This window comes from Ramularia collo-cygni (genome assembly GCF_900074925.1).
Source record: "Ramularia collo-cygni strain URUG2 genome assembly, contig: RCC_scaffold01, whole genome shotgun sequence".
In the NCBI taxonomy this organism is placed as follows: domain Eukaryota; kingdom Fungi; phylum Ascomycota; class Dothideomycetes; order Mycosphaerellales; family Mycosphaerellaceae; genus Ramularia; species Ramularia collo-cygni.
In genome coordinates, this window is record NW_019716255.1 from 3,774,202 (window position 1) to 3,788,981 (window position 14,780).

The 14,780-nt window shown below is 52.7% G+C and overlaps 7 protein-coding genes; 2 read left to right on the forward strand and 5 right to left on the reverse strand.

The window, feature by feature from the left end:
- Positions 1-69: 69 nt before the first annotated feature.
- On the reverse strand, positions 70-2,275 carry RCC_01237 (related to Nucleolar protein 9; the record flags this gene model as incomplete). XM_023766502.1 has 2 exons in its annotated part: positions 70-1,795; positions 1,857-2,275. 2 exons carry the CDS (start codon positions 2,273-2,275, stop codon positions 70-72), a joined length of 2,145 nt encoding a protein of 714 aa, XP_023622270.1.
- Positions 2,276-4,190: 1,915 nt separating this feature from the next.
- RCC_01238 (uncharacterized protein) lies at positions 4,191-4,989 on the forward strand (the record flags this gene model as incomplete). XM_023766503.1 has 2 exons in its annotated part: positions 4,191-4,466; positions 4,516-4,989. 2 exons carry the CDS (start codon positions 4,191-4,193, stop codon positions 4,987-4,989), a joined length of 750 nt encoding a protein of 249 aa, XP_023622271.1.
- Positions 4,990-6,099: 1,110 nt separating this feature from the next.
- On the reverse strand, positions 6,100-7,494 carry RCC_01240 (related to oxysterol binding protein; the record flags this gene model as incomplete). The annotated part of the gene is made up of 1 exon (XM_023766504.1): positions 6,100-7,494. One exon carries the CDS (start codon positions 7,492-7,494, stop codon positions 6,100-6,102), a length of 1,395 nt encoding a protein of 464 aa, XP_023622272.1.
- Positions 7,495-8,230: 736 nt separating this feature from the next.
- On the reverse strand, positions 8,231-11,018 carry RCC_01241 (related to Calpain-like protease palB/RIM13; the record flags this gene model as incomplete). XM_023766505.1 has 2 exons in its annotated part: positions 8,231-10,514; positions 10,573-11,018. 2 exons carry the CDS (start codon positions 11,016-11,018, stop codon positions 8,231-8,233), a joined length of 2,730 nt encoding a protein of 909 aa, XP_023622273.1.
- Positions 11,019-11,714: 696 nt separating this feature from the next.
- RCC_01242 (related to peroxisomal ATP carrier) lies at positions 11,715-12,801 on the forward strand (the record flags this gene model as incomplete). XM_023766506.1 has 2 exons in its annotated part: positions 11,715-12,372; positions 12,422-12,801. The coding sequence occupies 2 exons, from the start codon at positions 11,715-11,717 to the stop codon at positions 12,799-12,801; spliced, it is 1,038 nt and encodes a 345-aa protein (XP_023622274.1).
- A 256-nt stretch (positions 12,802-13,057) lies between these two features.
- Positions 13,058-13,607, reverse strand: RCC_01244 (uncharacterized protein; the record flags this gene model as incomplete). XM_023766507.1 has 4 exons in its annotated part: positions 13,058-13,132; positions 13,185-13,290; positions 13,358-13,504; positions 13,561-13,607. The coding sequence occupies 4 exons, from the start codon at positions 13,605-13,607 to the stop codon at positions 13,058-13,060; spliced, it is 375 nt and encodes a 124-aa protein (XP_023622275.1).
- A 352-nt stretch (positions 13,608-13,959) lies between these two features.
- RCC_01245 (uncharacterized protein) lies at positions 13,960-14,484 on the reverse strand (the record flags this gene model as incomplete). Its single annotated transcript, XM_023766508.1, has 1 exon — positions 13,960-14,484. One exon carries the CDS (start codon positions 14,482-14,484, stop codon positions 13,960-13,962), a length of 525 nt encoding a protein of 174 aa, XP_023622276.1.
- Positions 14,485-14,780: the final 296 nt, after the last annotated feature.

Here is a 14,780-nt window from a genome sequence, read left to right on the forward strand (position 1 = left end):
GCCTGTCAGTCATATGCCTACATTATTTTGCTATAGTCAACCCCTGCACCAATCCACTCCCACTCCCACTCAAGTAGCTGCAGTCGTTCTATTTGAGCCGGTTGCGTTGGCATTCGTCGCGTTCCTCGCCATTGTCCGACCTCGGGCACTCTCCTCTTTGGCCTTCTTCGCCTTGTTCGCTACGTGACGCTCCCGCGCCAGTTGTAATGCGCTCTTCCCACCAGCGGAAGCGGCTTTGTTGGCAACTTCATCCAACTCGGAAAAGCTCTGGAATCCATCGTTGCCGGCCATGTTTCGGCACTGAGTGACCCATTCTGCTCTGCGGCGTTTATACAAGTCCATCTTCCAATTCTTCCAAACTGCACGACCACTGGGCGAGTTTCGCAGCTCCGCCTCGTTCTCAAACAGTTCCTCGGCAATGCGTTCGCGGATGAAAGCAAGGCCGTGTGTGCCCTCCCAAATGCAGTCCACAAGTCGAGATGCGGATTTGTCCATAGACATATCGCCAAAGTTTCCATAGAAGCGCTGCACAAGTTTGCGACGTTGTATCATGGAGGCGTGTTTTGATGTGCATGCTTTTTGCAGCGTTCGGCTGACGACGTTATCTTGTGCCATCTTGATGAGTGTATCTGATTCCAAAGCAATGACCGCGTCAAGTATCAGTTCACTAAGCGAGCCGGGGATGATGAGCATCGCTTGTGCGAGAATGTTGAAGTGGACCTTGGAGGGACCTCCTGGGCGGGAGAGGTATGCGTCCTCTCCAGAGATTGATGTGACTACTTCCTCCTTTCCCTCTGCTTTGTGGTCGAGGTGGAGCAGCTTTTTTACGTCGARGCCATCCGGTCCACGGTAGGTTTGGCCGATTGTGTCAGCGAGTGCATGTGTATCGACGTCTCGTACGGTGCAGCGTTCGATGAGCGCGCGTGTCAGACTGGTCCAGTGTCGTTCCAGAAGGACCGGAATGACCGGAAGGAGGATTTCGTGSGCCTCAGCAAGATCATCGTGTCCCAGACGGCAGAGAATCCGACAGACAACGTAAGTGGCAACCTCGTTCTTCGCATGGGACGCCAGCCGCTCCTTGAAGAAATTATTGTAAAGGCTTTTGAACAACTTTGCGGGCGCATGTTCGATGATCCTCTCCACAAGGTGAGCACCGATCGAATCGTATACCAACCCGCTGATGAATCCGGCACTCTCGCAGTCTGCCGTGAACGGATCGTCTGGAAGCAATGTTTTGATGATAGACTTGTCCTCTTTTGCACGCTGCTTGCCGTAGTGTGTGAGTTCAATCGTGAGAAGGAGTTGTAGGGTTGGATTTGCAGAAGGATGAGTGGCGAGTGCACGGAGGCTAGCAGTATCAAGACCAGCGACGCTGTCTTTGATGAGCTTTTCTAGTGCCGACGAGAATGCCTTTGGCACGGCACGCTTCTCTTCCGCGGTTTGATCGCTGGCTTTGACGGGCCCGCCATTCGGAACGCCTTCTTTGCGTTTGCTGTGAAGCAGATGCTTGGTCGCCTCCGTGGTGATTGGCTCTCCGGATAACACGAGAAGAAGGACTCGAAGTGCATGCGATGCGTAGCGATCGGTCAGAAGAAACCCAATGTTGCCTTCCAACTCCGCAAGCGTATACAGGAAGAGGTTTTCGAGAGTGACATGGACATTGTTGGCATCCCGAAGGGATGTGCTGTCTTTGCGCTTTCCAGAGGTCAACTCTTCACTAACCAGTGGAGCCGCGTATGTGAATAGGGTTTCGCAACAGTGAGAAGCAAATCGATGCGATAGCATGTGCATGAAGCTTTGCGATGGTCAGCATGACGACGTGATGTGAATTTTCGCCACGTCAATTTTCAACTCACTTTCCGCTGAATTTTTGGAAGAGGTTCTTGAGCTGGGCAGCATTTGACACTCGAATGAGACGTTCCAATAGTCGTGAGCAAGATTGACTGTGGGCGATTTTCAATTCCTTGCCGTCTGCTTCCCGGTAGACACTTTCGAGGAACAATTTTCGCTCCTCGCCATCACCAAATTGGTCCAGTTCCAGCATTTCATCAGCACGCTTGAAATACTCTTGCTCATCATCGTCGAGCATGCCAAAGAAGACCTTTTCGGCTGCAGGGTAAGCTCCGGACATGTCCTCGTCAGCATGGTAGGAAGGCATGGCGGATTTCTCGACTTCCTTTAGTCGCTTGGAGCTGGCTTCTGGGCGAGAGTCTTCAGGGACGTCTTCAGCTTTTCGCTTCATGCGACGCCCTCGCTTTTGTACATCTTTGGGCATGCTGGCRCTTCCTGGGACAGCGGCTGCTGCAGGGCGAAAATCTCTTCTCGATCTGGAGAAGCGAGATAGACAAGCGGTGCGACGGGGAGTCGCTTTGCAGGATGGGACCAGGCGGTGGGGCTGATTGCTGCAGTGCTCGTCGGCGAGTTTCGTGTGATGAGGAAGARATTAGAACTTTCGAAAGTGGACAAGAAATGCGTTGCAGGGATGTGAGATCTCTCTCTCGATCTCAAAACTTTTAGGTTCAGATACGTCCGATCGAGGCTTGACGGACCCACCCGCGGCTCACACAGATCGAATGTGCAAGCGAATGGCGCCGTTCCTTTAGATCTTAGATTCGCCGCGCACCGAAGATCTCGACGTATCTGAGACTTCTACAGCATCGAGTCTCACAATGAACCCTTTTGCCTTACTCGACGGCGTACACCTCGCCAAACACGAGCGAACACCTCGCTCGACACCAGTCACCAACTCGTGGGGTCATCGCCACCAGCCGGAGAAAACTCCAGTGCCAGATCTCGTATCTCAGATCTTCACCATGCTCTCCACCACCTTGCTCAGCCGAGCCCGATGTGAGATCCATCGCATCGCGGAGCTCCCTGCTGCTCGCATGCATGCATGCATGCGACTGCAAGGGCGTTTCTGATAATGCATATGTATACTGCTGCATGTACATCTACCGCTGCATCTCCACACGATCTCTGGGCAACGCACGTGTGGTTACACGATCGAGCCACTGCTACCAAGATCTAAAACCGGCCTCATGTCAGCACACGTCTGCGCACACGACCCGTCTCCACTTTTGCATCTGTCATACACATGCGCGTGAGATTTCAGCCATCGCTCACCCACCTGCCGTCAACTCCATTTCGGGCCAAGTATCCACCGGCCTCACGGTTGTGAACGCGACCCATGCTACCGAGATGCCAACAGCGTCATTTGAGATGGTGGACCCGGTGGATACACCATCGGGCGGGTCGGGAAAGTCTTTGGGACTGGGAATCGCACATACTCCAGCGGCTCTCGTCTGGCTGCGTCGAGCCGCACTGGGTTGCGCGCTTGATTTGGCGGCCCGAATTGTCCCGGTCTGTTGTCATGCTGTCATGCTGTCATACCGCTCGTGTGTCGGGGCGCCGATGTTGAGGTGGGACTGCAGAGAGATCTCGTGCCGCAAGGCGGTGCTCAAGTAGAGTGGCTCCCGACGTCACGCCAATCTATAGTCGAGCTGGTGCGATGAACGTGTTTACCGTTCCACATCATTCCTCGGTTCGCGGTAACCGAACCGCACTCGATACCTGGCTGGATCGGCTATCTATCATGCTAGATGCAGGAGGAACCACTATTGGCATCGCCATTTGTGATAGGGCGTACAGTTGGCAAAACACCTGCATGGTACATGCACCTTCACTCCGGGGAGGAGTGGTATCGTCTCATGACAGGACAGTGTCGCTGACATTTATACCCCGTCGCTACCGAGTCCGGCCTTCGACATGTCCCTCCTCACGGTACTGTGTTGCGTGAGTGGATGAGGCTGCAGGGCGATGGAAAGGCAGGCTCCACTACAGATGGATGTGACGATAGGTAGGTTGCTCACGCAGGGCGTTTGATATTACCGTAAGTAAGACTTCAATTGCTTGAGCATTTCGACTTTAGCCTCCCATCGGGAAAATGCCTGAAAGAACCAAGCCGCAGTATTGTTGTATTCTCACCGCTCCCACGACCACGCGATGAAGTCGCGTCAGCCTAATCATGACGATGTAGGAAAGAAGGAGCGACACAAGTCTACACCAAGCTTCTCGAACCGCAACTTTCTCTTCTTTGACAACCCATGTCACCTCAACCTTTCTCAGTCCCCTCTTCTCTCATTCCACGGCAATGATCTGATCCGATCCGCTACACGCACAACCATTCCACCATGTCGCCCTCGACCGGACCCGAAGCGAAGGACGCGCCGATGACTCCAAACTTGCAGAGCTCATTTTCACTCAGCCCGTGGTCGACGCCGACGCTGAATTACCTCGATGAGACCATGCCAACTACTGCCTCCCCTTTCTTCGACCTGCCGCGAGAGCTCCGTGACATGGTATACACCCTGCTGTATGGCGAGCGGAGGAGCATCAAAATCCAGACACGTTCACAATTCATCTCCACGGAGTCTGCCAGAAGGGGGAGGGAAGGGAGAAAGTTTGTGGTATGCTCCATCGTCTTTGCCTCCCCCAGAACTAGCTGACTTGGCGAAGCCCTCCAAGTTTCCCGAGTGTAGCATTAGCCACCTATGCTGCATTAACAAACAGTACTTTCTGGAAGCAGCAAGGATTTGGGCTGCCACTAAGGTCTTCCAATGCGAATACCTTAGTCTTTTCATGGAATGCCTTGGTAGTCCCGACTCACTAGCGCGCCAGGTGCTGCAGTATATTACTGAAGTCAAGCTCATCTCATGGTACGGCTACACACTGACACGACTCGCGCGAAGCCTACCGAGACTTGCGTGTGTCACCATTTGCTTGAGAACATGTGACTTGGTGGAACCTCTCGACTCTGATGGCTTTCACAGATCCATTTGGGAAGACGAGCTCACCGATGCGGAATTCGCAAGCGTTCCTGTAGTGGGTGGTAATGAGTGCTGCATCGACAGAGCCTCGCCTCGACTCGACTGCTATCGCCCCAGAACTTTGCTGATTGTTCTCCCGCAATTTAGGTCCAAGAGTTGTTGAAGCTTCGCAATTTGAAATGCTTGAGAGTGGAGTGGGAGCTTCCCAGATCGACCGAACCCGCGGATCAAGACTTTGTGTCTCGGAATTTTGCACAGCTTCACAAGCTGTTGAATGATGTTGTGGCAAAGCCCTCAGAGTCGCCCCTCGAGAGAGATACGATTCCGGACTTCGACCGGGCGCTCAACATTGCAAAAGCTGCTCGAAAGTCAGCGGCCATAGTCCAGCCATTGTTTCGGGCTGCCCGAGAATGCCAGATGGGCGGGCCGAAACCACCGCTGATGGATCACGAGATCCCTCTGACTGAGGCAGACCTGCTCCGACTGGTACATCTGAGGCCAAAAGCGACCTTGGCCTGGATGCTGGAAGCAAAGATCGCAAAGACAGGATGATGTCCACGAGAAGAAGCCTCTTCACTCGGTGTGTGTTTGCTACTGTTCACGTTTGGAATCATATTATGATTGCTTCAGAGTGATGCAGAGGATATTGATACCGCCATGTGTGGGCCCGCTGGGGATGTGTATGATTGTGCAGTATATGGTTTGGTGCTTTGGTGGCTGAGCGGCATTGGTATGGGTCAGAGTTTGCAGAACTCATCATCTTTGTTCTTTGCTCGCGGATATGGAGGCGATAGATSGAACATCTACCAAGATTGAACATTATCAAATGTATGGTGAAATTTTGCATTCACCTACACATCCAACGCTAACACGTCCAGTCCTTGATATGCGTGTGAGTGAGACCACATGCTCCTTATCATGGTCTGGAATGTTGCGACGACCAGCAAGACTCTCAATGACTTCCAACACGACCTCAATCTTAGAAACACTGATACAAACAAGTCAAGACCCAACTGTATTGCCAATAGTTCATGATAGTCATCAAACAAGCTACGCCCAGCCGTCCCCTGTCGCATGATCTACAAAATCTTCATCTTAGCTCTAACATGCTTGCCTTTGCAGTTGTATGACGCGAAAAAAAGAAAAAAAGAGAAAATAAAAAGTTGACACCACTCCCTCACGCCATTCCCAATGCATCTACAACCATAGTCTTTGCTCGCTCGCATGCATCTCTCCTCTCGCCATCATCAATGCAAATCTCGACTCACGACCGTCACAGAGCACCATACTCTTCTGGCTCACTCAACTTATAGTCTCCCTTCTGCAAACCCTCCATAGCAGCCTTGCCCTCTCCACTGACCACCGGCTTTCCATCGCCTTCCGTGACAGTCGTGAAGAATCGAGGCTTCCACTCCTTGTTCTGTGCTGCTCTTTCTGCAGCCCGTTCTCTCTGCCGCTCCTCCAATTCTTGCTTCTTTGTTGTCGCTTGACCGAACTGCTTGCTCTGGATGTGTTCCGTGACAGGTCCCCAGAACTTCCGACTCTCGTTGGGGAGTTGGTGTTCCTCCGGCGGACATTGCTTCGCGATGGGAAGAAGAGGTGTAACATCCATCAACAGGATTCGATCCGCCTCCTTTGTCTTCTTGAACTCTGCACTCCCCTTGGAAAACCAGAGCTTCTCCGTCCAGACACCCTCTATCCTCCCGAGAATCTCTTTCGTAGGAACGTCCTTGAGCCTCGTTACGGAATCCTTGGAAATGTCTGCGGGTTTGTAGACGATTCCCTCCACTTTGTTCTGCGTCTTGCCGAAATAACCTTCCTCGAGATAGTGTAGTATTGTCTTCAGGCCCGTCTTTTTGCAAGTCACGTAGCATGTGTCCGCCACGGTGATGTAGAGATTGCCTCGAAGGAAACCGCCGAGAAAGGCCGCGGGGTGGGTGAGCTGGTATTCCTCGTTGTCACGATTGCGCAGCCGAATGAAGATGCCCTGGTTGTGCTGGCCCGGAGTGACCTTCACAGAGGTGCCGGTGAACTTGGCGGAGAGCTGATCGTAGCCCACCGCCTCGACGCCCTTCTCCGGACACTCGTAGATGAACGCGGATACGGGCGGGTGATGCGAGGTCTGTTCGGTGAGGTAGTTGACCTTTACCGGTTTGGGGTTGGAAGTCGTTTTGGCAGCTTCATTGCCCTCGACCTCCCATGTGCAGCGGAAGAACTCGCCCAAGGCGCTGTTGTAGGGCTTACACGGCTTTCCCTTGACGTACTTTAGGTCCTTTGTAAACCAGAACCGCAGACATCCCAGCATCCGCTCCAACGGATCTTCACTGTCACCAATCGCGGCAAAGGTCTCCGGTCGGTCGAGGTAGTGCCAGTACTCCAGATTGGGGATCGGCTCAAGCAGCTGCGCCGGCAGACTAAAGCGTACAGCTGCTATATCCGTAACGCCAATGAAGCGTCTGAGAATTCCAAGGAACGTCCTCAGTTTGCTGGTATCCGAAGGCACCTGCCCGTCCGTGGGAACTGATGCTGCATCCTTGCCGCTGGAGGCGGTCTGCGGTCTGTCGTTGTCACCTTCTACCGAGTTCTTGGCGGATACAAAGGATGCATCTGTGTCTGACCCTGCTGCCGCCGTGGCATCTGCCGCCTTCTTATCCTTGCCAAAAGCCATGCTGCTGGCACTGTTGCCGCGAAAACTGGAGCTGATCTGCTCGGCTCTTGGTGGGGGAGACCTCTGCTCTTTTTCCCGGAGTTGGCAGGATGATTGTGCGCGTTGGATGTGGGATCGGACGTATTCGAGGAGGACAAGTGTACAATCGCAACTTGTCTGGACAAGATCTGGATGTGTCCAGCAGTAAAGTGCAAGCCAACCCACTGCCGCTTCACCTCCCAAGTTGTTGAAGTCGGTGACGTCGGCCCCGCTGAATTTTGCCGGGGAACGGAACCGTCCCAAGACAAGACGCTTCGATAACGAACGTCTTTTTGTGCTGTCTTCTCGCAGGGAATGAGGAATGGTCTTGAAGTCGCGTGATTGTTATGTTGAAGACTCTCTCAGCAGTGGTGACTATATGTCTACGATACTCGTCTATCAACGCGTGCTCAAACTGCAGCCGGAAGAACAGAACGTTCCTGTCCAATACATTTCCCACGAAATCGTTCGGTCTCACCGCATCATCCCGTCTCATGATCGCAAGGAACCAGGGTCAGGAGCACCCGCTGATGCACCTGAAACCCCACGTGAATAACAGCCATCACATGTTAACATTCGTGTGATGCAGACATGATAGATATGTGCTCCAATTCTCTTGGCCTCCTCAACACATCCACCTGCAGCTATCACAGCCAAGGTGGTATCAAAGCAACCAACTCCCCAACACCTCGCTAATCACAACATGATATTGCCACAATCAATCCTCCCAAGCCCTCCAGACCCCCACCTCCACAGCATCCGGCCTGTCCACAAAAAGCTCCACAGCAAACCTCTCCTCACGCGTCTCCTCACTCACGTACATCCGGTCCAACACCAACCAACAATCCCGATGTCCATACCTCCTGAAGTTCGGGCCGAGATCCACGGGCTCCGTCCGCACCAAGCCCGAACTATCAGCGTAATCGCCTCCATTAGATGCAGTAACAACATGTCGATCAGGCCCTCGGCCTAATTCCACGCTCAAACGAATGTGCGAGTGGTTTGACCGCTGCTGTGTCTGAGGGAGAAAGCGTTCCTGCTGGTCGCGGTGCTTGACGATAGCGTAGAAGTTCATCAGCCGGAGTGGTGAGAATGGTGCGGCAACTTTGCTCTCGCCACGCTTGAAATTGACGATGCTGAGTTCTGTTCGGATTCTGCCCGCACCTTCTCGTGGAAGCTGCTGGACGGCGATGGGCTGCGAGGAGTCAATGCGTAAGGTGAATGTCCCGACTTGTTGTGGTTCAAAAGTGCTGCAGATGATGGTGTAGTTTCCAGCTTCAAGCTCTTCAACCTCAGCCAAACAACAGCTCGGTCGGTACTCCTTGCTGTCCACGATGATGTCCTTCTGGCCCATTCGATGGAGACGCTGGCCGTTACTGTGTAGCAATTTGACATGCACATTCAGCTTAACGTCACTAGTCTCAAGTAGCATGCTCATGCTCGTCTTCTGCGGAACATGAATGGTGTACTGTGGGTTGTCGAAGTATGTTGGCGATTGTGAAGTCCCGCCACCCGTCTCTTTTGTCCAGGCTCCAGCAACTCTCTTCTCATAAGGGTATCGCGGCGTGGCATCCGACAGCGTAAACGGCGAGTTGCTGAACGCTGAGACGGTAAAGTTGTGCTGCGTGGCATGCAGGTCCTGCTCAAGAGGTACAATGGTGTAAACCTTGTTCGGCTCACAATCTTCTAGCTTGAGAAGCGTCTGTGGACTGTCGACGAAGAAGCCCTTTTGAAGGCACCGTTCCGCAAGCACGACCTTTCGCCCAATCGAGTCAAACACAGCCAAAGCGATGTAGCCGCTGAGGTCGATAAAGTTGCGGCCGCTTTCAATCTCTTCCTGTGTTGCGTCTTCGGGGACGTAGTTCTGGAAATGACGCCAGAGAAGTACCCAAATAGTTCCACCCCGGCTGGCGGTGACCGTGAATTGCGGGACGTTTTGCAGGCTCGCATACGCCCCTCGGTTCTTTCGAGAAACGTTTGGATCTTCGCTCTCGGATAAATCCCAGGTGAAATGAGCGTCTTCCCGAACAGAGAAAAGACCGGTATTCCAATTGAGGAAGATGGATTCAAAGTGTTGGACCACATTGTCAATGTCCATCCAAAAGGTTCCTGGTCTCAATTGATCATCGACGTTGAGCAGGTCGCGAGGTGACTCGACAGGCTCGTCATCCAGCTCGATCAGGTTCTCTTCACCAGTTCTGTTTTGAGCTCGGGCAACGCCCTTGAATCTTCCATGCCAGCTACTACCTTCCATCCACGGATTCTTGACGAGCATGAGGCGCTGACCATCGACCTCCCTCAAGTCAAGCACTGCGTAGTCGTGCTCCCCAGCAAGTCCAAGCGCTCTCTCAGTCTTCTTCGAAATTTGACCTGTACCCATAGTAACAAGCACATCTCCGTATGAGAAGCCTTTTACGATTCTCTTCCAGAACCTGTCCAAGTCCAGATCACTATCCTGGAGGAAGACTTGCTCAGGAATCCATCCTGTGAGAATCCAAATGTCGGTGCCGCTGTTGCTGCCGGGAAAGTCGTAGCCTCCTCGTACTTTCAGATATGCCTTTTCAATCAGAGGCGGCCACAATAGGCCTGGATTGTTCCTGTCCACCACATGAATCACTCTATTCTTATTGCTGGTCGGAATGCGATCATCGATGACAACTTTGCGAAAGCAGCCATTAAAGTTCATGCATGCGATATATTTCCCGTTCATCGAAATCTTTGGTAGTTGCTTCTCCCGATCGAAGGGAGACATGCATGTTTGGAAGATGAGAGGATGGCCACGCTTCACCCTCGCAACAGCGGCACATAGAGAGGCGACTACGGAGCAGTCGGTGGCAGCATCTTGGACGAGGTCAACCTCTCCAACGTGCTCCACGACGGGCCCAAGATTCGTTCGATCTTCAGGAAACCAAGACGGTGGAGGTAGCGCATCAATTGGTCGTTTCCAATCATCTAGTACCTCTGCTTGGAATTCCGATAGTGGCAGTTCGGAATGCTCGTCGCTTTGATCGACCTACATCAGCGTATAAACATGATGATTGACAAACAAAGGAGACGTACGTAAAGAGAGCCTCACCCGGTCTCCGCTCAAACTCACTGTCAGAAGGTGGACCTTCCCAGGGCGGAAACTTGACGCCGTTGAGATAACTAGCTTTGAGCAAGAGTATCTTCTCACTTGTAGGGAGCTTGCGAGAATTGACAGGCTCCTTGAGCAGCCTCGCCTGTTCTGTTCTCAATGGCGGCTGTACAGGAATTCTGGGAGCAGATCTTCTCCATTCTCCGCTTTGCTTGATTTGCTCGGCCTGTCGCATAAGTTGCTTGGCTCGTGTCGAGTACTTGACCTTTTCATTTGGATCGCTGACGAGATTGAGGGCTCTCATAGAAATTTCCGCAGCTCTGATGGCAAGTTCCAGAGCCTCTTCTCTGCTGCCGGACTGCGCGACTTGTTGTTCATATCTGTCGACATCCTCTCTCAGCTCCTCTAGGTCTTTGCTGGGTAGGCTCATGGCTTCTGCATCAGCCGCGGTGTATACAGCGTCTCTCTGCTCGTGGGGTTTATCAGACCCTCAGAGTCTTCAGCATCCTGGCGTTTGATTGGAAGCGAATCAATCCTCGCAAGATCGCAGTGGAAGTGGACCGTTGATGGGAAATGGTGAAGTCCGCGCTTGGTTGCCGTGCATGTGATTGTGGTGCGATGCGATGCGATGCATGTGATTGGTGACGTTCATCGGATGAGATCCGAGATACCGTCCGACTTTCGGCCGCCCGGCCGTAAAATTCCGGTGGATCTTGCCATATCACGCTAGTCATCAAATGTGATTGGAATAGAATCAACTTTGATTGGGAACTTGCCGCTGCGGCCGCTTGGGTTCAGCATTCGCCGCGAACCGCGAACCTTCTCTTCGAGACCGTGCCGTGTTCACTATCGTCCGTGACCGAGGTCCAGGTGAGCCAGCACCGATACACGGTGACAAGTTTCTCGCCTGCTTGTGAGCAACCCGGCTACCTGGCCGTCTTGTTCTTAGTGTTTCTACGTCGGGAAGACACTTGCGACAACACCATCAACATCTCGACCTCGCACCACCATCTTCGGATCTCGTCTCGTTCCAGCTCGGCTATATTCTGGAGCTTGCATCTTGGACTGGTCGACCGGATAATCGATTGCCGAATCCCATAAACGAACTCACACATCACATACCGCGATGGCCCCCGCGGTGTCCAAGCAAGAGCTTCCGCCATGGGGTAATGCGCTCGCAGGTTCTGCTGGTGCGCTCGTTGCGAACGCTCTGGTTTACCCTCTAGATGTCGTCAAGACCCGGCTGCAGGTGCAGGTTAAGAGAAATGCAAAGGATACCCATACAGACGCAGCCGATCATGTGCATTACGACGGAACCATGCATGCAATTCGGCACATCGTCGACGACGAAGGTATCTCGGGCTTGTTCACCGGTATCTCAGGCAGTCTACTCGGCGTTGTGAGCACCAACTTTGCCTACTTTTACTGCTATAGTTTGGTACGCACCATGTACCAGACAAGGATTTCCAAGAATGACAAGCCTGCAAGCACATTGGTCGAGCTGTCCATGGGTGCCGTTGCAGGTGCTCTGGCACAGATCTTCACAATCCCAATCTCTGTCGTCACGACCCGGCAGCAGACGCAACTCAAGGGCGAGAAAAAGGGCATGTTCGAGACGGCAAAGGAGATCGTTGATGGTCCGGAGGGTGTAGCCGGTTTGTGGAGAGGCATCAAGGCGAGCATGGTGTTGGTTGTCAACCCTTCCATCACATACGGCGCCTACGCAAGACTACAAACGCTGCTTTTCCCCAACAAGCTCAAGCTTGCAGCACATGAGGCTTTCCGTGAGTTGCACAAGTTCGCTGTGATTTGACCAATCTGACAGCTGCACAGTCCTCGGCTCACTTTCCAAGATGATGGCGACCATGGCCACACAACCCTTGATTATCTCAAAGGTCGCTCTTCAATCCAAGCCACCTCCAGCACGAAACGGCAAGCCATTCGAGGGCTTCGTCGATGTGATGAGATACATTGTGGAGCGCGAGGGTCTCCTTGGTCTCTACAAGGGCGTTGCACCACAATTGCTCAAGGGTTTCCTCGTGCAGKGAATCCTCATGATGACCAAGGAGCGTGTGGAGCTCCTTTTTATCCTTCTCTTCAGATACGTCAGACAGCTCAGAAAAGAGCAGCTCGAGAAGCTAGCGAAGCTTGCAACAGAAAAGGCATCYGAGGCAAAGCAAGTGGTCGCACAAAAAATCGAGCAGAAGGTATGAGGGGCCTTGTCATGATATCGGGGTATTTGGATGATTATATAGGAAAAGAGGCAGGCCGGCGTCTTCTGACGAGCATCGAGACAGAGATCGACCCAGCCATTCAGCAATTTGCACACGCGTGATTCTTGAACGGAGTGAGCAGTCTGCGTTTGGGGGTATATAGTGTGTGAGGGACATTGTACAAGAAATGAGATCTTTCAAAAGACTCCTTTGCTTTGAGCGTTCTGTCGGGCATCGGTTGCTCATTTCTTGCTCTTCATTTCTTGCTCTTCACTTCTTGCTCGAGGTTCTTGACGTATCCCTCTAATCTCTGTACCGCGGCTTGTAGGGACTGCACCATGTCAGTGCTTTCTCAGGACTCTCGAGCAGAGGGATGGGCTTACGTAGATGTCTTCGGTGAGAAGGGTGTTGGAAACCTTGTACTCGTCGACCACGTAGTAGTAGAGCGAACCGCCAGCAAGCACAGTTCCCATGAGAAATCCAAAGAGTCTAGATGACCAGCCGTCAGCTGCGTGTCCGTGTCCCAATCCAACCATGACGCCTGTGACAGACTCACGATCCTCTGAATGCGCCGATTGGCTTCTTGGGCGTGACAATGGTATCCTGCATCACTCTGCTGCTGGTCTGAAAGGTCCGTCGTGCATTTTGCGAGGCGATTGATTGTGCGATTGGGGAGCGGACGTTCTGGCGTGTGATCTGCGAACTGTGATGTGTGAGTGTGAGAGCTGCGGAGTCGGCATGCTTGCGCGGCGACCTTACGTTTGCTTGCCGAAGTTACGCAGGGCGGTTTGAATTGTTGCGGACATGATGAAGAGGCTTCTGATGTTGACGTAGGAAGTGTTTGTGTGTGGAGAGTGTTGTCGCCGTGGAGGTGGTGTCGGGGTGAATGATGACCTACCGAGCTGTTGTTGCTTGAGGGTGAAGCTTGGGCCGCGGTTTCCTGGAGATCTCTATACTATTCTCTATAGGCAGGTAGTATCATTCCTTCACTTCCTGCATTGATCCTTGACATTATGTTCATCAATTCATATCCTCCCGTCTAAAGGCTATGCTTTTTGCATACAAACAATGGCCGCCACGGCCGTACTCCCGACACTGTGGTCCAAAACGACACTGCTGATTCGCCATCAACACATGCACTACTACTTCCTCTCCGGACTACAGCAAGTTGAAATCACTGATACCCTTCATGCCATTATGATGATGGCACCTCCAAACGCCCTCCTCACGCCTGAACAGAAACTCATTGATCAGGTACGTCTTGACATTTTTCGGCGCCCCGGTGATCTCAGTCTCCATGTAAACAATGGCATTCCCTTCATCCTCCGATACCTGGGAGCACACCGATTTGATCTCCACATGGTAGTCCGGGAACTCCCGGATGGTCTGTCGGAGTATATTCGAGTGCTCTGCCAGGGTTAGGGGATGCGGGAAGTTCTCAAAGTGAGCGCGGAAAGTTGGAGTGACGACTTTCCACAAGTCGTTCTTCAGGTAATCGAAATCGCGATTGTTGGTTGCGAGGGCACCGCCGACGCATATGTGCTCCAGTTGAGTGGCTATGCTCTCCTTGCCTGACGAGCTTTCTTCGGTTAGGATTGTTGCAGGTGTGGCCGGGACAGAGTCTCGCGGTGAGGATTCCTTCGAAGGTGTTGGCTGTAGGGATGAGCCGGCGGATTGCGACATTGCACTCATGATCATGCCAGAGAAAGGTGAGAGACGGTCTGACAGGATTTGCCTTCCGAAATCTTGCGGTGTGGTTTGAACTCGCCAGAACGAATGGACGCGAAGCTGCGAGGGAAGCAATCTACACTGGATGTATTTTTAAGATTTTGCGATGCGGCTGTGAAATGCGGCTGTCAGTCCGAGAGCTGGCTGACTTCAGACTCCTGGTGAAAATTGGGCGTGCTAAAGGAGAAGCAGAACAATCAAGACATAAAAGTGTGCGTGGTGCGTGGCCGAGAAGCAGCGCCTCCTACCCG